The sequence below is a fragment of the Dendrobium catenatum genome, unplaced genomic scaffold (assembly GCF_001605985.2).
Source record: "Dendrobium catenatum unplaced genomic scaffold, ASM160598v2 fragScaff_scaffold_1177, whole genome shotgun sequence".
Taxonomy (NCBI): domain Eukaryota; kingdom Viridiplantae; phylum Streptophyta; class Magnoliopsida; order Asparagales; family Orchidaceae; genus Dendrobium; species Dendrobium catenatum.
The window spans coordinates 23,226-47,996 of record NW_021319639.1 but is presented as its reverse complement, the minus strand read 5'-3'; the positions used below and the strand labels follow the sequence as shown (position 1 = coordinate 47,996).

Here is a 24,771-nt window from a genome sequence, read left to right as displayed (position 1 = left end):
CGCTCTTTATGAGCTGAAGTAAATTTTAATTTGTCCGCCCTGACAAACTGTTGCCGAGGGTGGATAAATTTTGCTTTAAGTTATTGATGGATTTATTTCAGCTTTAAGTATCTTTGGATTTCTTGATTTGTGGAATTTGGATTTTGAATGGACTTTTGGGAGACATTTGAAAAATGCCCGAAATTAATCCCTCCAGTTGAGATTTGCATTCAACACCGCCATCATCGGGGTGTTTGGGGTCATTTCTATTTTTGAATTGAACCTTGTCGACTCGGCTGAGCTATTGACCGAGGATCGGGTTTCTCGTAGGCTTTGTACATTTGTTAGTGAATTCTCTGGATTATAGGCCTTGAAGGCCTAATATGAATGTATTGAAACAAATACATCGGTCCCCACAATCATGTATTTGTTTGAAGGTTCGAACCCTGTCGACTTCTATTGATCCGTATAGAAGGATCGGGTTCAAACTTGAATTCACTTATTGACCCGCGCAGTATCCCTAAGCGTCACGTGTGTACCAGTAACATGCTCACCGGGGCCCATACGGGTCGAGATTATATTTTCCCCTTTAGTGTACCTATGTGTATACAATTTATAGTGCACGTGCAGGGGTACTTTGAAATAATTGTAGTTGTGTAGATAAATATCATTTAGATGCACACAACTTTTCATTGGAGAGCTTATACACGTCTTCTGTCCGCTGGTACGAATGTTGCTGATCCGGTGGTGTGACGTTGTAGTTGTGGTTGCCTTCTGTCTGCTTGTACGAATGTTGCAGATCCGGTGGCGTGATGTTGTAGTATGTGGACGCCTTCTGTCTGCTTGTACGAATGTTGCAGATCTGGTGGCGTTGCATTGTAAATTGTAGACGCCTTCTGTCTGCTTGTATAAGTGTTGCAAATCCGGTGGCATTGCATTGTAGATTGTAGACGCCTTATGTCTGCTTGAATAAGTGTTGCAGATCCGGTGGCATTATGATCTTGATGTTATGAGGCATCTCCTCATCTTGATATTGTCTCCCCTTTCTCAATCATTGGGGAAGGATCTTTCTGAACTTTAGAGTCAACGACTGCTGATTTGGAAAGAACTCCCTTTTAGGATCTTCGGTGTAGCAGACTCATTATTTTCGATGTTTGTAGACACCTGAACAGTTTTCTTCTTAAGTATAGAACTAAGAAGAAACTTTGGAACACCAGGAAGTTTAGTTCTAATTTGTTCAAACTTTCTTTCCGATTCTGCTATGGAGTGTACTTTTTTTGTACTTCGAGTCGCCCTTGTACCTGAAATATTCGAATATCTTGATCACCACTATCGTAGGTGATATCCGTACTTGTGTCCACAGTGATTCGATGTGCTTAAGATATACCCACTGTTGTTATCCACAAGCGGCTCGTGTTTGTTTGTAGGGATTCGTTATATTTGCTACGACCTCCTAGAGATGTTCGTAGAAGACCCACTGTTCCCACATCATATCAACCTTTCACCAATCTCAGGTGGTTAGACCATTGCACTTGCTTGTAGGGGTAGTTCTTTGATTGCTGATCTCCAGTATTGCCATCTCAATCAACAGGCAAACTTGTAAGGATTGTTTGTAGAAGTCCACTGTATCTATCAGCATCATTTAGTGTGTATCATATATTCAGGTACTGATGTTTGATCCTCATTTATGGTAACTCATTTTGATAATCATTTGTTATCCGTATGTCTTGAGGTATTTATTTTTTTTATCAATTGCCAACATCACCCTCTCAATCTATAGGGTAGCTGTTGTTTGTGTGGTAGGTCTTTGATTTCTATATGTGGGTAGTATTTGTGCACCTTGCAGTTGTCTGCTGTTGCTTACAAGTACAGTGTATTGACTTTATAGAGAATATTGTAGGAGTTTATTGCATTCAAGTTCTACTTGAGTTCAGGTTCTATTTCAATGAAGTTCTCATTTGAGTTCAAGCCTTCTGAAATCTTGTTCAATTCATGTTAGAGTTCACTTGAGTTTGAGTTCTATGTTCGGGTCCCCTGATGTTGCAATGTTCGAGTTCAAAGAACAAGTTCAAGTGCTTGTTCAAAGTCTTATGGAATCTTTGCAAGTGCAATCTTGTATTCAAATGATTTGAATTTAATTCCAATCTGATTTTATTTCATTTGATTTTGACCTTAAAAAAAAAACATTTAGAATTTTGTTCAGATTTAGGTCCACAAGTCCTCTGTTCTTCATACAAGTCCTCTGCTCGTTTAGTTCAATTTCTGCGTATTTTTGTTCGAGTACAGGTCTTCTATATTGTTGCCCAAGAAGGTCTATATTAATTAATTAATTATAATTAATTAATTAATTATAATCATTTCTAATTAATTATATTTATTAATTGTTAATTAAAATTAATTAGAATAATTAATTATAATTATTTATTTTTAATTAACATAATTAATTATGATTTTTGATTAATCATAACTAATTAATAGTAATTAAATTTAATTAATTATAACTAATTAATAATAATTAATTACAATTAAAATTAAAATTAAAATTTATTAAAATTAATTATAATTAATTTAATTAAAATTAATTATAATAACGATAATTAATTAAAATGATTATAATTAATAAAAAAATTAATTGTAATTAATTAAAAATAATTTTAATTAAAATAAAAAATAAAAAATATTACTATTCCCTCGGCTCGGCTGGATTATGGGATTTAGCCGAGAAGCACGCGAGGGGGAGTTACCTTCACCACCAGCTAGCTCCCTTTGCTTCTTTCGATCAAAATGTCGGTCCTTCGATCCAACGAGAAGGAAGTCGGAAGAGGAGCGAAGTTGCACAGCACGTAGGAGCCGGAGTAGCGGCGAGATCGGGAGAAAGTTACTGCCGCAGCGAGCGTGCTCCCGTTCTTGTTCCGATCAAAGTGTCGTAGCTTCCGATCGGACAGAATGAGGAGGTCGTCGGAGGAGCCGAAGTCGAACGGCCATGAAAGCGTCGAAGAAGCGGACCGAGAGGGAGAAAGTTGCTTCACAGCTGGCGAGTTCCAGTTGTTGGTTCTGAACAGAATGTCGTAACTTCCGATCCCGACAGGAATGTCGCCAAAGGAGCGAGTCGGACAACCAGGAAGGAGCCGAAGAAGCAAAGGGAGAAAGTTACCGTCGTAGTGAGTGAGCTCCTTGCCGTCGCCTCCGATCAAAGCGTCGTCACTTCCGATCCATAGGAGGAGAAAGTTGTTGGTGGAGCAAAGTCGAACGATAGCAAAGGAACCGAAGAAGCGGCTTCGGTCTCCTTTTAATGCCAAGAGAGATCGTGGGGGGGGGGAAGGCGACGACATTCGGGATGCGACATTCGAACGTGTGCGAGATGGCAACGACGTGCGGTCGGACAGGTAAAATGATTTGGCCTCTCTTTTTTTTTTTTTAATTTTGTACAGGTCAACAGAAGTGTTGAAATACCAAAATGTTATTAATTCTTCTCCATATTGAATCAAATATATTTATTTTAGAAAATTCATGTAACTTATCCACTTCATTAAAATATATATTAATTGTGTGAGACACATCATCAATTTTATAACTATATGAAATGTGTCAATTTTTTGAAAATTAATCTATCACGAGAAAAGTAGAATGTTGGCCTATGCATGTATCTTGTGATTGATTTGAGTAAGCATGATGAGAACAACTAACTAAAGTGATGTCGTGTGAAACGGGTTGGAAATGCCTTGACCACGACCGAAACCACTTACATGTTGCTTGCTGGCCTTACAACATTTCTCTCAGGATTTTCACTATGAAGACTAGATCCAATAGCTCGACGGGTGCTTTAGATGCTTCAATCCAAGAGCATATTGAAGGGAGCTTCCCTTAGTCTTTGGGTCAGTTCAGCCTGGGCGATTGCAGGCTCTAGGTTCTTCATTTACAACATTTCTCTTTGAAATCCTACTATGAAGTTTCTTAGTGACTAAACTGATTCTTTCCTCATCTTCAAGTGAGCTTGTGAGCTCTTTTGGAACTTATGGGCAGTGGTAAACTGAGTCACAAACATCCTTTTGATTAAAAAAAAGGAGGTTATCATTGTCAACGATAGGTGAGTGAATCATCTTCTCTAGTGTCGTGAAGGACATATGACACTTGGGGGCATTGTCTATATCTAGCATAGATGTCATTGACTCGAAAGTTTCCACATGATTAATGGAGTTAGTCTTGCCTCTATAAGATTCCAGGTGTGGCACATTGAATTTGGGAGGTGGCTAGCCTCCATGATCTTCCTCGAGAAAGCATTGGTGAGCCAATTATAATCTTCGTTGTCTATTATGGTGCGAGTGGGATCAGGAGCAGGCATCAACGTTGGTGCTCGATCTTCTAGTCACTTGCAATGGAGTTCCAAGTTAGACAAATCTTTAGGGTTGCTATCTCTTTGTACTTGTCCTTAGACCCCGTCTACGACTTCTTGAATTGACTTTGTGATTATTTCTTCTATCTCTATGTGGTCTTGGTGAGTAGTATTGTTCTCCATGTTTACTCAGGGATTGTGGTCACTCAGCTTAAGATGGCTTAACTCATCATTTTGGGCTTATTAGTGGCATCAATCCATGCTCACTACATCTAAGGGGATATTGAATCTAAATTTGTATTTGGAAAACACCCGACCTTACTAGCGGGTCGAAACTAAGAGTGAACGAGTGATCTGGGAACCTGTGAGAGAATGGAAAGAGTAGAGAGGAAATCGATAGAGTACTAAAAAAACTATGAATCTCAAAGCTAGAAGAGTATCCACACAATCTCAATTCAAAAGTTAGTCGCCCATTATTTATAGGATTTTAAGAGCTACATGAAAGATGACATTGGGAAAAGTTAAAAAATACAATGTTATATAGAATATCCATACAATACTATATACTGTTTGTAGGCTCCAAAAATTTGAGCTTTTAGGGCTCAGGCCTCTATATATATTCGATGTGAGTTTTAATGGATTATGTTTTAAGAAAAAAATTAAAAGATAGATTAGATAAAGACAAGACACTATCCAGAGATTTCACCTTCTTAACAAGGACTTTAAGATCTGAGTTCTGATTTCCTATAGGCACAAGCCCCTGCAGTTAATTACCCCTCCCGATAACGAGAGAGTAATTTTGATTATGGCAAGTCGTTAAACAAATACATATTATCATAGCATATAGTAGCAACAAAATTAGATATTTAAAATTAAAAATTTATCACTGTGCATTTAAAGTGGATGATGGTGTGAATGATGTTGAACTCGATTAAGATCCCATAGTTTCATCATCCTGGGTCATCATGGTCATTAGTCCATGTTGAATTCAGAAGATTGGAGAAGGAAAATGTTCAATTTTATTATACATCATACTCCCTATTTATAGATATATACAAAAGATTTAATAAAGAAACAAATAATTACATAATAATAAGCAATAAAATTTTTCCTAAATCTACTGCCTAACTAAGGAAGGAACCCAGCGTGAGCATATCATCCCACAGATCTCTATTCGTAGCCTTAGGATTAATATGGGAATGAGAGGCTAGGATTTAACACTCCCCCTCAAGCTGAGGAACATGGATCTGTCATTCCCAGCTTGGTAATCATTCTTAGAAAGGCGAAGCTGTCTAATCATTTGGTAAGGATATCTGCAAGTTGATCCTTCGATGATACATGGTTGATAAATATTAGATCATTGCCTAATTTTTCTTTAATAAAATGTTTGTCAACTTCTACGTGCTTAGTCTTGTCATGCTGGACTGGTTGTGGGTTATGCTGATTGCTGATTTATTGTTATAATGTAGCTTCATGGGTTCGTCCCCCTTGATCCTTAGGTCTTTTAGAATCATCTTGATCTATAGTAACTCACATATTTCCAAAGCCATAGCTCTATACTCTTCTTCTGCACTATATCTTGCCACCAAATTATGTTTTTTGCTTCTCCATATAATTAGGTTTTCTCTTAGGAATGTGCAGTATCTAGAGGTAGATCTTTTCTCTACTGGTGATCCTGTATAATCTGCATCAGTGCATGCTTCAAGAGTTATTCCATGGTCTCTTCTAAAGAGAATCCATTTCCCTGGATTTTCCTTCAGGTAGTGCAGTATTCTGTTTACTGCTTGCATATGAGCCTATTTTGGATTCTGCATAAATTGATTGACTATACTTATATTAAATGCGATATCTGGTCTGGTGTGGGAGAGGTAGATTAATTTCTCTACGAGTCTTTGATAAGCTCGTAAGCCCCTTTATCTACATCTAAATCTTCTTTGGCTTCCCCCATTTTAAGATTTGGTTCAACAGGTGTTGGTGTTGGTTTACAAGCTTGTTTACCTATTTCTTTCAGAAGATCTTTAATGTATTTTTGCTGTGAGATGAAGATTCCTTTGTTTGAGTGGGCTACTTCAATTCCGTGAAAGTATTTCAGTCTACCCAGTTCTTTGATGTCAAATTCTTTGGTAAGATTTTTTCTTAGACTAACTCTCTTCTTCATTATTTCCAATCAAGATAATATCATCCACATATATTAATAATATTGTGGCTTCTCCTGAGTCTGAGTATTTAAAGAATAATGTATGGTCCCCTTGACTTTGTCGACACACATTAAGAAGCATGAATTTTGAGAATCTTCCAAACCAGACTCTCGGTGATTCTTTTAACCCATATAGGGCTTTTCTTAACCTTCATACATTGTCACTTTCGGATTTTTCCTTAAATCCTGGTGGTATCTGATTAAATATCTCTTCTCCAAGTTCCCATGTAGGAATGCATTTTTTCCATCTAATTGTTCTAGATGCCAGTTCTCATCGGGAGATGAGTCCTCAAGAAGGGGAGTCTGATGTAGGCAAGGGGGGTCAAATCAAACCAAAAAAAATTTGGTTTTGACTTTTCTTGAGCTTGATAGCTCAATAAATTTTGAGCTGAAATTTAGCTCATTATGAGCCGATTTTTAGTTCATTTATTGAACTAAAAGTTAGCTCATTATTAGCTAGGTTTTAGTTCATTATCTTATTTATGTAATTTTTTTTATTTATAGTTTTATCTCTTAAAATTCTGAGTTTGTCCCTTGGGATTTCAAAATGGCTTTTGGATTTCCTATGTTGGCTGTTTTCCGTGCTTGGCTCCTTGGCTTCCTCGGTTGCCTGCTGGGTGTCCTTTCCCGTGCTTTGGTGCCTCGGTTTCGTGCGGGCCTCTTTGGTTTTTGCGGCTGCCTCTTCGGGTCCCTGGCTGGGCTGTTTCCCGTGGCTGTGTGGGGGCTTTTCCGTGGCTTTGATGCTTCGTTTCCTGGAGTTGACTGTTGGCTTTTCATCTCCCTCATTTAATATGTTATGTGAATGATTTTTGGAGATGTAAACCTGCGGGTTTTGTTGGAAAAGCTTGCGAGCTTGTTCCATCGCTTCTTCTTTTCTTCTTCTAGGAAGGCTTGCGAGCTTCTCCACCCTTCGTCTTGGCTTCTAATTTCTTTCATCTCTCCGCAAGTATCCTTCCATCTGTATCCTTCGTCTCTTGGAAAGCAAGTTTAGGTGTTTTATTTGTGTCATTTGTAAGAGTTGCAAGGTGTCTTGTTTGAGTCGCTTGAGTCAAAAGTTTGTTAAGTGTCTTTTATATGAAATGTAGGAGTTTGTTCTTCTTATTATTTAGCTAAGTGTGTCTATTCTTTTTATTACTTAGTGTCTCTTCTGTTTTGTGATCGAAAAATTTCTGTGGTCCCTCTCCCGGGGAGGTTTTTGATTGCATCATGTACTTAGCTGCTAGTAAGAGTAGGATCCTTATAATATTAATTTTGGCTGCAGGTGCAAAGGTTTCCTGGTAGTCAATGTGATATGTTGGAGTATACCCTTTCGCCACTAGTCTTGCTTTGTACCTTTCTAGTATACCATAAACTTTGTACTTTATAGAGAACACCCATTTGTAGCCGACTGATTTTTTTCCTTTTGGAAGGTTGATGATTTCCCATGTATTATTCTTATGTAGGGCCTACATTTCATCTTTTATGGCATTTTTTCAATTTTCATTAGATAAGGCCTCAAAAATATTATTTGGAATATGAATATCTTCTAGTGTAACCAGGAATTTTTTGTGTGAGGATGAAAAATTATTGAAGGAAATGGAGTTAGTTATAGGTTACAAGGGAGGTGGTGAGGCTGTATTTATCTTAATTTCAGGTGATGGTTCAGATTCTTGTACGCATAGTTTGAACTTGTATGCCTGGAGTAAACATTCCCAAATCTACTAACAGCTTTGTCCTCAGTTTTTTTATTTTTGAGTTCAGGAGGATTGGTTTGAGGTGGTGGAGGAGAAGGTCAAGGTGGACAAGCTCGCTTTCCTCATCTTCCTCAAGTTCAGTCTCCCCCTGAAGATGAGGTTTGGGAAATAAGAGTTTTGTTTGTCAAAGGTAACATCAACAGAGACAAATATTTTTTTCATGGTGGGATGATAAAACTTGTACCTTTTTTGGGTGGCTGAATATCTAACAAAGATGCATTTGAGTACTATTGGATTTAATTTTCCTCTATTTTGGCTTTGAATATGAATATAGACAGTGCACCCAAAGAGTTTGGGTGTAAGGTTACTACGTGTGCGAAACTCGGGGTAAAAGGATGAGAGGATACCCGTTGGAGAGGGAAAAATCATAGGAGATTTTAGTCCCAGGGCTGTTGAAGGTATAGTCGGTTTATGAGGTAAGTGGCAGTTAGGAGGGCCTCCCGCCAATAGGATTTGGGTGTATTGTGGTGGAATAGGAAGGCACGAGTGGTGGCTAGAAGGTGATCATTTTTTCTTTCCGCTACCCCATTCTATTATGGGGTGTGAACGCAGGAGGACTCATGAATGATACCTTCACATTGGAAGTAGGAGGATAGGATTTGGTTGAAATAGTCTTTAGTGTTGTTAGAATGAAATTTTCTTATTTTTACCTCGAATTAAGTTTTGATCATGGTGTGAAAAATGGGAAGAATATTGCTAACATCGGATTTATTTTTGAGGAGATAGATCTAAGAGACTCAAGTGTAATTATCAATGAATGATTGCCCCAGAGATGTTTGGGATTTTTTGAGGGTCCCCATATATCGCTATCAATAAGATATAAAGAAGTATCACATCTCGAATTTTTATTTGGGAATGAAGCTCTTTTATGTTTGGCTAACTCACAAGTTTTACATTGAAAATGTTCATTTTCTAACTTATGAAAAAGTTTAGCCCATATATCGCTGTCAATAAGATATAAATGAGTATCACATCTGGAATTTTTATTTGGAAATGAAGCTATTTTATGTTTGGCTAACTCACAAGTTTCACATTAAAATATTCATTTTCTAACTTATGAAAAAGTTTTGAATACACATGTTTTAGGATATCAAAAAAGAGATATCCTAATCTATAATGCTGAAGCCATATAGTGGATTTTCTATCAACTAGGGATAACATAGAGTACAGTCCAATTCTCTCCTTAGCAACTCCAATCGTCTTCCCCAATTTCTGGTCCTGAAATAGACAATAAGCAGGGTTAAATATTACTTGACAGTGATGGTCATTGGTAAGTTTCTATATAGATATTAAATTTATGGATAATTAAGGTATGTGGAGCACATTTTTTAGGGTGAGGGAGGGGTATAGAGATATGTCTCCTTGGTTTGGTACTGTGCTTAGAGAACTATCAGCAGTGATGATTTTCTTGTTACTTAGATAAGGAGTATAGTTGACGAACTAGGTAGGGGAATGTGTGATATGTAGCTCATGAGTCAATTATCCGTAATCCTTTTAAATGATTTCTTGAGGCAGTTAACCCAATTGAAAGAGGAAACTTACCTGAAAGTGCAAGAGAGGAAGATGCGTTTGATTTTTCAAGAGATATTAGGAGTTGTTTTAGTTTATTAATATTTTTCTTATTGAATATTAATAAGAAAAATCAATGTGGGTTAGGGCGACTTATTGTATTATTGGCCTGTGATGTACTTCTTTGATTATACTCCTTATTGGGGTGCTTTTCATGTATTGTCTAGCATGTTTCCTTTGCACAAAAGAGAGTCTTTTTTCTTTAAATTTTGTGGAGTCTTTACCTTTGTCCTTCCATTGTGCTTCTCTGGTCATCACCATCACTGAGCTTTCAACAACTTTTGGTTCTAACATTACTCCTCATCAGCTTTCTTCTGCATGAATGAGAGAAATGGTCTCATTTAATGATGATGTCTCCTCTTTGCCAGGATTTGGACTCTCACCTGATGAAATTCCGCATTAAGTCCTGCAAGAAAATCATAAACTCTATCTTTTTCAATAAATTTTTTGAGGATAGCAGCATCTTTTGGACATCTGGTCTCTATGGTAGGTCGGCCCTTCCCTCTCTCTCTTCCTCTCTCTCTCTCTCTGCGGATCGGGAGGCGACGAAAGGTGGAGGTCGAAGGACTGAGAGATGGGAGGAGGAAGCTGCGGGATTTGGAGGAGTTCGGGTTAGGTGGAAATGTTCGGCCGGAAGGTGGAGTTCGGGGAGCAGGCCGAAGAGGAGGTCGGAGCTTGTGGTCGGCTCTCTGGACGGGATCGGACGGAGCAGTGGATTTCGGGAGGTGAAGCCGAGACCGGGAGAGAAGTCTTGTGGAAGTGGAACGAGAGAAGAGCTCGGTGTGATGTGTCGGGATCGGAAGAGATGGAAGAGGTCGGTTGAGGATTTGGACGGGAGTAGCGATCGTATGTGGAGAAGGTAGCGAGCGTGGAAGAGCAACCGAAAGCTTCGCTCGGGTGGCTATTTAACGACGCGAATGAACCTCCTCGAGCGGAGTTTGAGCAGGATTCGTGGGATACGACTCGAGCGGCGCCGAATCAGTGCAATTTCGGCAGGATATCGCGGGTCCGATGGGTAAGAGGCTTATGCGCATGATTTCTGCTTTCATTTCTTCTCAATTTTGATTCTATTGGGTATGACATGAAGGTCAGACCTTGATTTCAAAGTTTTGAGCAACATCATGAGCTTTTTAAAATGTTTGTTTGGCGACATCTCATATATTCTTTGCAATAGAAAGGGACATAAATGTATCACTAATTTCTGGAGTCATGGAGTTCCACAACCATGACATTATTATGGGATCCGCTTCATTCCATACCCAAAAATTAGGACCTTCTTTTGATCCTCTGACAAGGTGAGATATAATTTCCTTGTCCCTTTTAAGCAGGTCTTCACAATTTGAGACCACTTTAGATAGTTCTTCTTATTTAGGCGATAGGAAGATTGCATGTTTTGGAGGTCACCCCATCCTTGGTGCACCATAGGATCCTCACATTGGTCAGTGCTCTGGGAGGAATTAATTTCTGATATTTTTGTGTCAAGTGATAGTAATGAAGACTATCTGTATGATCCTGGGTAGCAATGAAGCTTTCCGAAAAGATTCCCTCCGATCTTTATTTTTTTGCAATAAAGGCCGATGTTTTATATATATATATTTCTTTTTTTTTCCCCTCAAATCTCTCAGTTTAATAAACCGAACCGAGCCGTGTATTTAAAAGACTCGAGTAACAGTTAGGGCACGGGGCCTTCTTTCACAATATTCCTCCCTTAAGTCACACGAAGGCATCCTTTGCGTCATCCAGCACGTCACAATGCTAGGTCGGTTCCTCCGATTGATTCTTCCAGACGGGAACAGGTGTCCCACGTGCGTGTGATCCGATCAGCTTGAGTCTTCTGCATGCCGAAAATGAGCGAGGAAGCTGCGACTGGAGAAGGTGTCGGCGGCATCAGGTAGCTCCGATCTCTTCTTCTTCTTCTTCTTCTTCTTTTCCTCCGACGATCTACAATCGTTCTTCAATGGAAATGAAGGTCGTTGGCTCTGATATCTTGTTGAATTCAGAAGATTGGCTCTGATATCTTGTTTAATTTTATTATATATCATACTCCTTATTTATAAATATATACAAAAACTTTAATAAAGAAACAAATAATTACATAATAATAAGCAATAGAATCTTTCCTAAATCTGCAGCCTAACTAAGGAAGGTACCCAACGTGAGCATATCATCCCACCTCGGTTCTAAGGTGGAGACTCTTCTTCCGCTAAAGCCTAGATTAGTTGAGCGTATGGGCTCCAAAGGTGAAAGTTCTTATTATTAAATTGTGGATTTTTGTTCACCGTCGTAGTTTTACAATTTGAACTTTGCGTTTTCTTAAATTGTTTGGTTTCCGGATTTTGCTCATCCTTGCCTAAGCAAGTTAAACCACGAATTCTAATGATCACTCTTTTATTAGAAACGACAATTTTATTTTGGGTTATTAAGTTTCAATTTCTCTTTATAATTTCCTAAAGTAACTCCATCGCATGCACGTTTCACATCATAGGATTTAACAGTCCACATAATCAGAGTTAATATACCCAACCTGATCGAATGATTCTTGTCGGCAACCATGGGTTGCTTCGTATAATGATGCCTTGTAGACTTGAGGTGAATGTTTATTTGAAAGACGAATTCAGTTTAACTTTAGCTAATATATGACTTTATGCGCTATCGATTATTCCCTATGATTCATTACTCAAGGGCATTAGCCATTGAGGAACATACGACTTTTAGTAATGACTATTATACAATGGAATCATTCGACCAAGCCTCTAGGTTAGAGGGTCTTGTTCATGATCATTTATTACGTGGAACGATTCTAGCCAAGTCATGGGTTCTTTATGGAGTCTTCTAGCTAAGCCACCAATTAGAGGGCTAGTCATAACCGTTTATTGTGTAGAACCTCTAGCCAAGCTATCGGTTTTCTAGCGTCATTTGACCATGCCACCCGTTAGAGGACAAATGCTACATCTTTACTCGCAAGAAATAGTTTGAGAATAAATTATAGTGATTTTTTTTATTTGGACATTCATTCTTTGTGAGCCAAAGTTATTCTTAAATTCATCGCCCTCGACAAACAGTTGTGGTGGGTAGATGAGTTTTGTTTTAAGATTAGATGATTAATTTTTAATTTTAAATATAAAAAAATTAAATATTGAGCTTTAAAGTTGGAGTTTGAAAATTACTTCTCCGGGTGATTCTAGCTTTCAACATAGCCATGATTAGAGTAATGTTAAAGTTATTTTTAAAAGATTTGTATTTAATAGAAATTTGGATGTTATTTAAAAGTTAGGATCCCCTCCAGTTGAGATTACCTTTTAACTCAGCCATTATCCGGTTTAGATAATTTATATTTTAGTTGTCTAAACCTTGTCAAATCTAGTTGCTCGCACACAGATGATCGAGTTTGATGCCTGATCTCATAAGTTATTATACTAACACTAAGAATCGAGAACTTATGATAAGTTTCATTTAAATAACCTTTGAAGGCCTAATGTGAATTTTAAAATTAAATATCCCAGTGGATTTATAATTAGGCATTTGCTTGCTAATTCAGATCATGTCGATTCCAGTCTATTCAAGGAGGAGAATTGGACTTAAAATTTAACTTGTGTAGTATTCTTAGGTCTTTGAATTAAGAGTTATACGCGATGGTTGGAGCACATGCAGATAACTATCTTGAAAATAGGATTTTATGTTAACAAGCTTTTAATCTTGCGCATAATTCTAAAATATTTATGTTTGCACATTTAGCATATTTGTCAAAGCACATTGGGAAAATTGAAATTTCTTTTTAAATTAACATAGCATGTTTTTTGATGCATTTACATGATGCAATTGCATGCATTTTGATGCATTTGCATAACATGTTTGCATGCCGTTGAATGCAATGCAGATTGTTGGGTTGTTGCACACTATTCTCGGGGCTATCATGCTCATCATGCGGTTGTTGCACACTTTTTAAGGCATGTGACACGTTTCTTGAGGCAACAATAATATGTTGAGTTTTAAAAAATTAGATTGCAAGTGACTGTTGTTGGAAGGTGTGCAAAATTTTATTTTCAAAGTTTAAAGGTAACGCCTTCTGTCCACTTGTATAAGTCTTGCGTGTCTGGTGATATTAGAAAGCATTTTAGGCTTCATTCATTATAGATATGAACAATGTTGAGTCATTTAGTTCATTCAAGTTTCTCATTTAACATCATTCATAGGGGATTTTATTCAATCAACACTAGGAGATCGTGTTTGTGCTTATAGGAGAATTACCTTGTTTGCTACAAGTTCCTTTACTCTCTCTCCCGTAGATGGGATGATTTGTTCAATACGAGCCCCTTGTCCTTTCCCATAGGCGAGTTGTTGTGTGCACTACGAATTCTCTGCTTCTGTCCACAGGCAAACTGTAGTGTGCACTATGAATTCCCTGTTCTTGTCCACAAATGAATTGTAGTGTTAATTACAGGTTTCTGTTCTTCCCCTACAGATGGATAGTTGTATGCATTCAGAATCCTTTGTTCATGATGTAAGCAATATATGTGTTCTTTGCAAGTTCATTGATATTGCACATAGGAAAGTAGTGATCATTTGAAGTTGCTTGCTATTGCCCGTAGGCAGGTTGCTATATGCATTAGATGCTCTTTTGTTGTTTACCTGTAGTGGATTACTTTGTTCATTAGGGGTTCTTTGTATTTGCTCGTAGGTGAGTTGATACATTGTTACAATTCCCTTGTTCCTGCCCATAGGCGTGGTGTTAGAAGTGCTCTTTTCTTGCTCTTAGGCAAGCTGCCAATTCCATTTTAGTTGTTTTTTTTTTTTTTAAGTTATTAACTTAGGTTTAGTTTCGTGTAAATGCTTAGTCTGAATTCCGACAGCCTCCTAGTGTCTTCCCTGCTTAGGAGAAATTTTGTGAAGTGCTAAGGCCTTCCCGCTTATACTGAAGCAAGATGGTCGGTGTCAGGTGATACTGCGATCAAGGGTCTTTTTCCCCAACATGCTTATCAAAGCGCATGGGGTCTTTGTTACCTGTATAAGCGAATTTCACTGCTACATTGGAACAATGCGAATAAGTACTTAAATTTATAGATTTTCTCTGACACGTCGGAACAACGTGAACAGGTACTTAGGTTTGTAGGTTTTTCCCCATCACATTCGAACAACATAAACAAGTGCTTAATTTCATAGGTTTTCCCGCCACGTCGGAACAACTTGAATGAGTATTTAAATTAACAACTTTCCTTGCTATGTTGGAACAACGTGAACGGGTACTTATATTTGAGTTTATAAAATTATACCTAGCATGATCGACAATGAGATTTTTGGTGAGGGGTCGAAAACAATCTCTTTTTTTATTTTAAATTTTAGATCTATCTTTTTGTCCTGATTTTGCTTTACTTATCTATATTTTTGCTAATAATAATAAAGAATGATAATACAAAGAGCGAGAGAAAAAGGTGGAGTTAGAAAAGGGGGATGGAGATTGCTGTAGAGGTGTCTGAGAGTGGAGATTGGGTATAGGGTGATATTGGGAAGTATAGTGAATTGATATAGCTTGGTTCGGCTAAGTGCAGGTGGCTGGGAAGATGTAGGTTGAGGGATTTGAGGGTTGGTCTTATGCAGGTCTTTTGCTTGGAAGGGAGGCAGAGTTGTTTGAGTAGTTGAGTGAAGACTTGGAGGTTGTAGCTGTGCATGGGTAGTTGAAGGAGATCGATGTAATAGCCTGTATTTTGATCTAAAAAAATAAATTTTTTTAGGAGTCATTGTAAGTCCAAATCACAAACCATCTCTAACATAATATAGATATTGTACTTCTTTAATCATACAAATTTTTTTCGTAATTTTTTGTCATTAGTGCAAATCCTTAAGAAATTGACATCTGTCGTACAAGTGGGAATTTTGAGACCGTCAGGTATCCATTTTGCAAACCGATTTCACCATAAATTTTTAAATAAAATATTGCTATTTTATAGACATTTTTCTATAATTTTTAGTGTTATGAATTTGAAGATATAAAAAATGATTATAATATCTTTGTATTTAAAACTAAATAATTTATATTATTATATAATATTTGAATATTATTTTAATATAATATCATAAAGCATTAACATAAGCTATTAAATTCCTTTAAATTCCACATTCGGCTTAGCGGAGACATTGATTGAGAAATTGAGAAGAAAATTAGAGGAGAAAGAAAATCAAGGATTTGAAGTTTGTAAAGTGATTTTTGCTAGTTAACCCTGTTGTAAAATTTGCATGTCTCACTATAAGAAATTATTATCCTATTTTTGATTTAAATAATTTAGTAATTTTGATATTTTTTTGATCAAATACAATTAGACTGTTACTACTATAGATTAGACACCGATACTGTTTAATACTTATTGTACTGATACTAAGTATATGACGTACTGAGCATATAATATACTAATTTAATATTGTTATAAAATATATGGATATTATGCATACACTCCTATATGATTTTACTGCATTGATATGATTTCGACAATCTTTGTCGACGCTTTGTTTTATCGTTTTATACGATTTATTTACTGATTGATAGTACTTATACAAAGACTGTTTTATCAATTCGATATCCATACTGGTTTACTAGTTTTCGTATCATACTATTTTATAGTTTATAGATTCTACTATACTACATGTGAGTTTTACTATTTATATGCTAATTCTTGATCATATGACTATTACTGTTATGATTTGACTCTTGACATACATATTGCTTTTTTGTCTTGTGTTGAGTTCAGTTATAAGATTTGGTTACTTGTTGAGCTCTTGAGCTCATTATATGGTTAAAAGATTTAGTTCAGGGCAAGAGAGCATGTGTGTGAGATTGATTAGATTAGGATTCTTTAGGTTTACTAACAGTTTATTTCTTCTAGTCTTTTAGCTATTCTTAGGCATGATAAATATGTTATAATTATATAAATTCTGAGTAGTGTACATGATTTTTAGAAATGAATACATATATTTATATTAATGTATTGATCGATAGTTTTATTTATGCTGATATTTATATTGATAAAATAAATTAGATAGCTCTGGTTGTTTATTAAAAGATAAAAGAATAATTTTTCTAAATTAGATTTTGAGACATCACAACAAAGGTGATATTTAGAGGTGTGAGGAGTTCGGGGGTATGGGATGCACCAGCGGGTCTTGAGGTGCTGGAGAAGGGGAGTCGAGCAAAGAGGGGTTAGGTTTGGGTTACTGTTGTTGGGTTCGGCCTAGGAGGGGTAAGATAGCAAAGAGGGGTCTTTGGGCTTTTGTGTGGTACGAACAGAGAAGTAGGAGCGAATGAGAGGCTTGGGAGTTTGGTTCTGGGAGTGGGAGATTGGCGCTATTTGTGTGGCTGTAGTAGGAAAATGGAGGCAGGACGTGGGTTTAAGAGGTCTGGGATGGGTTGTGGGTTGGGGCTTGGCTGTAGCTAGAGAAGTGGAACTTATGTGAGTGATTAGAGGTGTCGAGTAGGTGTTTGAGTAGGGACGAGGAGGGCTCGGTTATGTGCAGCGGTCAGACTAGGGTGGAGCTGCAGATGGTTCAGCTGTGGCTGCAGGAGGTGAAGAGATCTTGTACATTTATACTGGGAGCTACAACTGGGATGTTCGAACTGTTTAGAAGGTGGATTGGATTTGATGTAATGACGTGTGACTGTTCTTGTGCGGTAGAGCGAGCTCATATGGGGTAGAGTTGGGAGGAGAGGTGATGGGTGGCTTGTGTATGAGCACCAGGCTTCATCGGCAACTTGCATATGGAGATTTGAAGGAGTCAGGCTGGAAGCAGAATCTACTGCAAGTGAGAGTAATTGAATGTAGTAGGAGTCACATAACAAAGCAATAGAGCAGGCTACAACTTTTGCTAGGTGCTTGTGTACGGATGAGAGCTGGAGTGTTCGAATGGGAAATTGGGGAGATTTCTGTGTAGTGGGAGCAATAGGAGGATAAGCCTGCATATTGTCAAATTTGCAAGATTTCGGGCAGTGGATTTTTGTAGTAGATAGGAATAAAATAGATTTTTTTGTTCATATAATTTGAATTAATTATTTTTTTATATTATTACTAAGTAAAATAACATCGAGATTGTAAATTGATTGCTAGCATGTTTTTCTTTGTTCTAGTGCGTATCATTTTGCATGTCGTCAACTCGCGCATATGCAAATTTTGTTCATTTCGCTCGTGCAAAGACCCAAGCAATATTATAGTCCTTTCTAGTTATTTTTGACATTCCGGGCATAACGGTGAAGTCTGTTTCACGAATGATCAACCTTAAGGAAATGTTGCATATTATTCGGGTCCTTAGTGATGTGAAACATATATAGAAACATGAATTTCTTAAGAATTAATAATAAGTTAAGCTTTGATAATTTTAAACTCAATATTTCACCAAGATAAGAGTCTAGGACTTCTTAGTTGCAGTTGTGCTTTTACATGCGGTTACACAAAGATTAACAGGACAATTTTAAAATAAAAATAAAAATCGAAGTAACACTAAGATGCAAAAATAACAAAATCCACCTTTTAACAAATAGAAAGTTCACCTCGAGTTCCCCTCACTTTCACTCTTGATAGTGGGGTCAGCGGGAAAATAATTTCAGCGAACCTAGAGATGCCGCCAAAAGAAAGAGAATGCCTACAGTCTTACTCAACGAAAGGTTAGCCAGAGGGGAAGAAGTTGTTAGATGTCCGATAATTCACCATGTCCGGAGATTTGGTGTTTCTCTATGACAGACATCAAGGTGAAAAAGATTCGGTCGACGTAGTCGTCGTCAGTGTCGTCGATCTTGAAGTCGAGGTTGAAGAAGGGAGATCAGATTATATCTACTCTTCATTGAAGATCATATATGAATCCATGATCGTGCTCAGGATCGGCCATTCATGGGGGAAGTAGGCTAAGGGTTGATGTATCTTCTTCCTTGGGATGTAGGTGAAGCAAGGGAGAAGAGAGGAGATGGGGGGAAGAGGAGCTTGGGGTGTTCGGTCAAAACTTAGGGAGGCTCTATCACACCCCAGTTTTGCCTACCCCTTAATGGTCAATCTGGAGTATAACAAAGAAGGAAAATCTAAACAAGTTCCTTCTTACTAACACCCATTCCGAGCCACTACTTTCAGAATAGAGTGAGTAAAAGAAATCTATTTAGACTCTCCTAACATGCCAACCTATCAAAATTCATAATTAATAATAGGAAGCATGTAATGTCCTTTAATGAACATCAAATATAATTAAAGTAAATATAGAGCTATACTAAAATTTTTAAAATTTACTTACATACCTAAAAGTCTATACAACTATCATTCTGATCTCTTTTAAGATATCTTTGTACACCAAAATATATTTACACAAATAGGAACGATCACCTCTCTCCTGCCTATTGCCCTATAGGCTCCTTTCTCTTACCTGCTGTGGTATAACCACTACTGATGAGCTAAGCTCAATAAAATACACAATCAATGTATAAAAATTAATAATAACATTGCTAACAATTAAGAAATGCTTAACAATACTAACATAGTTAAAAACACATTGAAATGTCCTATTGAGTATAAGAAGTGCCTAGCCATATTATTTATCTTGCCAAAATTGTTGAACACCTTTTAACTAAGTTATATGATGGCTATAAACTTTTGCACATTTTCAACGTTCCAATTTAAGGTTGCGTTCAACTTCCCAACATTTAGAATGGAAGTTGTTCTCTCATTCAGTCAAATTTTCCAACTTCTAGAATTGAGAGTATAGGCTTATCTCATCAGGTCTTTTGCCTTTACTTGGGCAGGCTCCTCCAAGTTCAGCTTTAGGGTTAGAGAAAGGAGAGGAAGTAATTTTGAAAGATGAAAATTTAGTTCAGATTTTCAAGGGTGGAAAGAAGGGAAGTATTTGAAATTCAAATTTCCCTTAATGGGGAATTAATTAGGTGAGATTGGAGAGAGGGGCTTGCGGCTTAAGAGAGGGTTTAATGGGTTTAATTAGTAGAGTGGGGAATTAATTTGAGAGAGAAAAGGAAAGGGAGGAGGCTGGCCAAAGGAAGGGGAAAAAATGTGTCCACATTCAATGTATGTGGACCCTGACATAAATTGTTGATTGGAGACTCAAATCTAAATTAATTTCAGAGTTTAGGTGATTAAGGGATCTCCAAAAATAGGTGTAGGCTATTTAGTAAGGAATTTAAAATTCAAATTCATTTGAATTTGAATTAGAAAACTTTCCAAATAAGAGTCAGGCTAAATTAGGAAAGTAGTAATGGTGTAATTGAAGGGGAATCAAGAGGGTATGGATGGGTAGGCCGGCGGCTAGAGGTGAAGTTGGGCAGGCCAGCGGCTAGGGGAGAAAAGGTGGGTTTTTTATTCTGTGGGAGAGGGCTTGGTGGTGGCGCTTGGGCCGTGGGTTGGGTGGGAGAAGGGAGGCCGGCGATGGAGGAAGGGAGAGCTCACCTCGGATGGTTATGGCGAGTCAAATTGAGGGTCCCATGAGTAGAAGTCTTCATCTAGTTGAGTTTAGTGAGAATGGTTGCCTTGGGAGAGAGCAAGTGATCGAGATTTGTTCTGTTCACATAGCGATTACTGAACTAATAGCTCTGGAGAGGAATCCTTTATTCGCCCCATGCAAGGCAAGCTATTTGGAAGGTTAGGCAAGTGATGCCTTTTGTTCATTTTGGGTGAGTTCTCCTGTGAGTTCTAGGCGAGTTCCTCAAGTAGGCCCCCTTTGAGGGCAAGTTCCTATGACATGCCATCTTCCAGCTAAAACCTATGAAGGCATACATGAGTATAAAACAACAATAAGTAGAATATGACTTAATTCTATTCCTACGAAGAAACTGTTCTCCATCCATCAGGTTGAATCGAGCTTTTTTGAAACAATTTTGGTCCCAAGCATACATATATAAACCCAAAAATTTGGAAGCTAAAGAGTTGCCTTCAATTCAAATATATCTCCAAAACGTAAAGAACTATTAGAATTAAGCCATTTATTTGATGTTATGAAAGAAAGCTTTAGCGCTTTTTTATTTTCTTGCGGACATTTAGATAGCCAAAAATCAGTGATCGTACCCAGCAAGTGAAGAATTATAACTATTAATAGGCAGCCAAATCTGATCGCTCAAAAGATTAAAAAATCTAAGGTCTATGATTCCCTAGCCTCCAAATTTCTGTGGTCTACAACAAATTTTTAATTTGATAGAAAAAGTCTATTACCAACTAGCCTGCCCTGGAGAAAAAAATTACTTTTCCAACTAACGAATTACTTTTGAACTTCATCAATATTAGATAACCAAAATCTTCTTTGAAGAGATTTATAGTTAAAGGCATACCAAGATGTTTGATTGGAAAATTTTCATGCACAATTCATTTTGTGTGCAAGATCTTTCCCTTTGCTCCTTACAGAGCTAGGATGAATAAAAAAGATTTAGAATAATTTATCATAGACCAAGGATGCATTATAAATCATTTTATGCAGAACATGCTCGAGAAAAGAAAAAAGCAAAGGAGATAAGAGTTTAGTAGGTTCTTTTTTTCTTTTATGCATATATACTCGGTATTGTATATTTATTTTTTGGGGAAAGGATCAAAATGGCCTTTGACTCTTTATGAATGATTAAAATAATCCCCAATTGTATTAAAGGGCCATTTTAGTCTCTTAAGTCTTTAAAAAAGAATCAAAATAGTCCCACCCACTATTTTAGCTCATTTTTAAGAAGCTGAGGGACCAAATTTGCCCTTTAATATAGTTGTGAACTATTTTGATCTTTCGTAAAGAGTTAAGGGATCATTTTAGACATTTTATCTTTATTTTTCACAATAAAAAGTGAGATGCTCTCCATTCTTAAGCCCATTTCAACTAATATTTTGGTAATTTATTGAGACATGTAGAACAAATTAATAGAAGAGCATTATTAATAAAAATATCCCTTCTTCCCCTAAAAAGAAAAAAATCCTTCTTCCCTTGTAGAGAAAACTATTTTACATATAGTCAAATCTCTTTTGAAGTTAATAAGTAACAGGTAATTCATTTCCTTGAAGAGATTTGAAGGTGCATCAAGATATTTGATTGGAATTTTTTATATGCGTGCTTCTTTTTTTATTCAAGTGCTTCCCCTTTTTCACATACGAAGCCAAGATAAATCAAAGAAGCATGAAATATCTTCAAACATACAGAGAATGGCTTTAAGATAAACTATTTGTTTAAAATCAACTCTGCAAATGATCGTAGTATCATAAACAAATTGGATACTTGAGAAATATTTATTTTTATCTTTGACCAAAAAAATTTTATCCAACCTGCCAGGGAAGCGTTATAAATCATTTTCCGGAAAATATTCTCAAGAAGAGCAAAAAAAGAAAGGAGATAAGTATATTAAATTTTTACCTTTGCAAATATACAACTTGTTGGTATTGTATATTTAATTTTTACCTTAATTAAGGCTTCGTTTGGGACGGCTTTTTTATTGCTTCTGAAAACGGAGTTTTAGTACAAAAATTAAAAAATTTGTACTACAACTCCGTTTTAAAAAGCAATTAAAAAGCCGTCCCAAATGAAGACTAAGTGTGATTTTCTCCAGTCTCAAGCCAATTTCAACTAATTTTGATTTCATCAGTAAATTATATAAAAATTTACTTCCATTTCAAGATGGTAGTAAGTTTTGTGTGGTAATTAATGAATTATTAAGTAATTGTCGATGTCCTTCCCTAAGAAACTGAGCATAACCTGTTCGCACACGCTTTTGATTTGTCATCTTCGTGATTAGAAGTACATTTTTATGATGAGCCTACAAATTAATATCAACTCAGCCATTTTCATTCGGGCTTGATTTTAAGTCGAATGATTTATAAAGTTCAATTTTGTTGGATAATGAAAAAAGAGCAAGAAAGATGCAGTTGCTCCATCTGAGCTTTCTTTTGGGCAATAGTTTGTGGTCTTGCATTTTTGTAATGGGTGATGATGTCAGACTTTTAGGGTACTTCGAGGAGCTGTAAACTTGCAGCTAGATGGAATTATGTTACTGATGTTAGTGTGAACATGCATGATGTTGTAGGTTGATGTTGTTCGAAGGAAGATGATTAGAAGATATTCAAGGAGGGTTTCTCTCACTTTCCGGAAGGTAAATAAAATTTTGTATCATTCACTAACTTTTTAATATTCAGCCATCCAAAATTCGGTGGTTCTGAACTTTCGAAGTTGTATAAACTTTTTTATGCCTAATCAGGTTTAGTTTATCTTATGATAAATAAGAAGTAATTTTGCTTGAGTTGAAATGAAGTTGTTCATCAAATGCTGGTATAATTTTCTCTGGCATGTACTGGAATGCAGTATTAATTTCTCATGTCATAAAAGAGACCAAGAGGAATGACTAGCAAATTATTTTGGTTGTGCGAACTTTTATTCTGCCTATATTTGGTGCTGCCTTATTTTTGCAGTTCTCCTGGGAAAAAAATCTTAATCAGAATTTAGTTTGGATGGATTTTAAATTTCAATCAGGTCCCAAAGATTTTCTGTTGTACTGACCACTTAAAATAATTTTTGTCATGGCAGGTTAGGACGGGACCTTGCCAATGCAAATTCTCTCAGTACTGCGATTCTCAGAAGATGCTCAAAGTTGTCTGAGGATACTTGCTTCAAAAACTATAAGAGATATATAGGCAATTTGCTGATATTCATCTTATAGTTCGTTGGAGTCAGTTCAGATGTGTCAACACATAATGCTAGTTCAGGAATGACCCAAAAGTAGATTTATGGTGCAGCCATCTATTTTGCTTGAAAATGAGAAGAAATGTAAATTGACTATACTGTAGCACTTAATTTTTTTTTTTTTTTAACTTTATTACATGCTGCCCATTTTGGTTTGGCAAGGTAGACCATCGAATGCAAGACGTGAACATCAAGCTCATGTCAGCTTGCCTGCGGCAAGTCAAGGAAAAAGAGCTTCAGAGAATTAGTATTTATAGAGTACATCTTCGTACAGATTTTTTAATTTTCATTTTATATATGCCAAACGTTATATCATTAGTTCTTGTGCATTGTGTTTGAATGTTTTATTTTCAGTTTTTTGACTTGACCAGAGGCCTTTCATGGTTCAATAATTATTTAGAAATTAAGCAAACTGTTTGATTGGAATCTGTTGCTTTGGTCACCTTGAAGCGAATTGCTAACGAATTTTCTTTCATCCAAAATGAACTCATAACCAGAAGCTTTCCAACAACTTTTGTTTGAATGTTCGTTGATTTAGATACACGTCGTTGACCTCTAAATCTTTGTTACCTGTTCATATTTTTCTGCATCATTCTTGAGCTCCTCTTTATGCTGATCTTCAATTCCAACGTCTTAAAACTCGGCGGTATCTTTGAAGGCTTTTCTAATTGTTCAATCAGTAAGGCTTTTGTTTGTTTGAGCGTTTTTTTGCCTTCTCCGTTTTCGGAAACGGAGGATTTTTTTTTTGTGTTGTTTGGTTCGTAAAATCACGTTCCCAATAACTCCTTTTTTTCATTTTTCGGCAGTTTTGAGAAAGCTTTTTATATGTGCTTTTCCGTTAGAAAATTCCATTTTCTGAACTAATATTTTTTAAAATTGTCTTATACAAAAGGGCAAAAAAAACAAACGAAGCCTAAGTGTTGGGATTAACGTATGTCTGTATTGCCAGTTTGTTACTTGTCAGCATGGTGTGATTACCTGTGAGCAATTTTCTTTAGGTTATTATGTGGCTAGCAACTTATTTTGCAATCAACATCTTGGTTGCCAGTGGTAGAATTAGGCAGCTGGTGGGGTTGGCTCTCAACCCTCAGATTTGATATAAACTCTCTTCTAATTATATAGAGTATACAACTTCTACTTATAGCCATAGATATTACGGAAGTTTTGCTACCTCTAAATTTGGGGTTACTTGTTTGAGATCATCTTTAAAACCTCATTCAATCCCTATTTGTGGCTATTTTTTAGACCGTTCGAATTGATGCTTAAATATCAATTTTCACATATCTGCAATT

General features: G+C 36.7%; 1 protein-coding gene across 4 annotated transcripts in view; it reads left to right on the top strand.

Annotated features, from left to right (window-relative positions):
* LOC110106918 (alkylated DNA repair protein ALKBH8 homolog) overlaps positions 1-23,802 on the top strand; it is a 119,476-nt gene extending 95,674 nt beyond the window's left edge. For 3 of the 4 annotated variants that reach the window (XM_028698900.1, XM_028698901.1, XM_020837006.2), the window contains 2 exons: positions 22,827-22,892; positions 23,324-23,802. In XM_028698900.1, coding sequence (XP_028554733.1) covers positions 22,827-22,892; positions 23,324-23,395 — 138 coding nt within the window. In that variant the 3' untranslated portion in view covers positions 23,396-23,802. Of the gene's footprint in view, positions 1-22,078; positions 22,231-22,826; positions 22,893-23,323 lie in introns of those variants that run through there. The other variant, XM_028698899.1, reaches the window with a different exon arrangement.
* Positions 23,803-24,771: the final 969 nt, after the last annotated feature.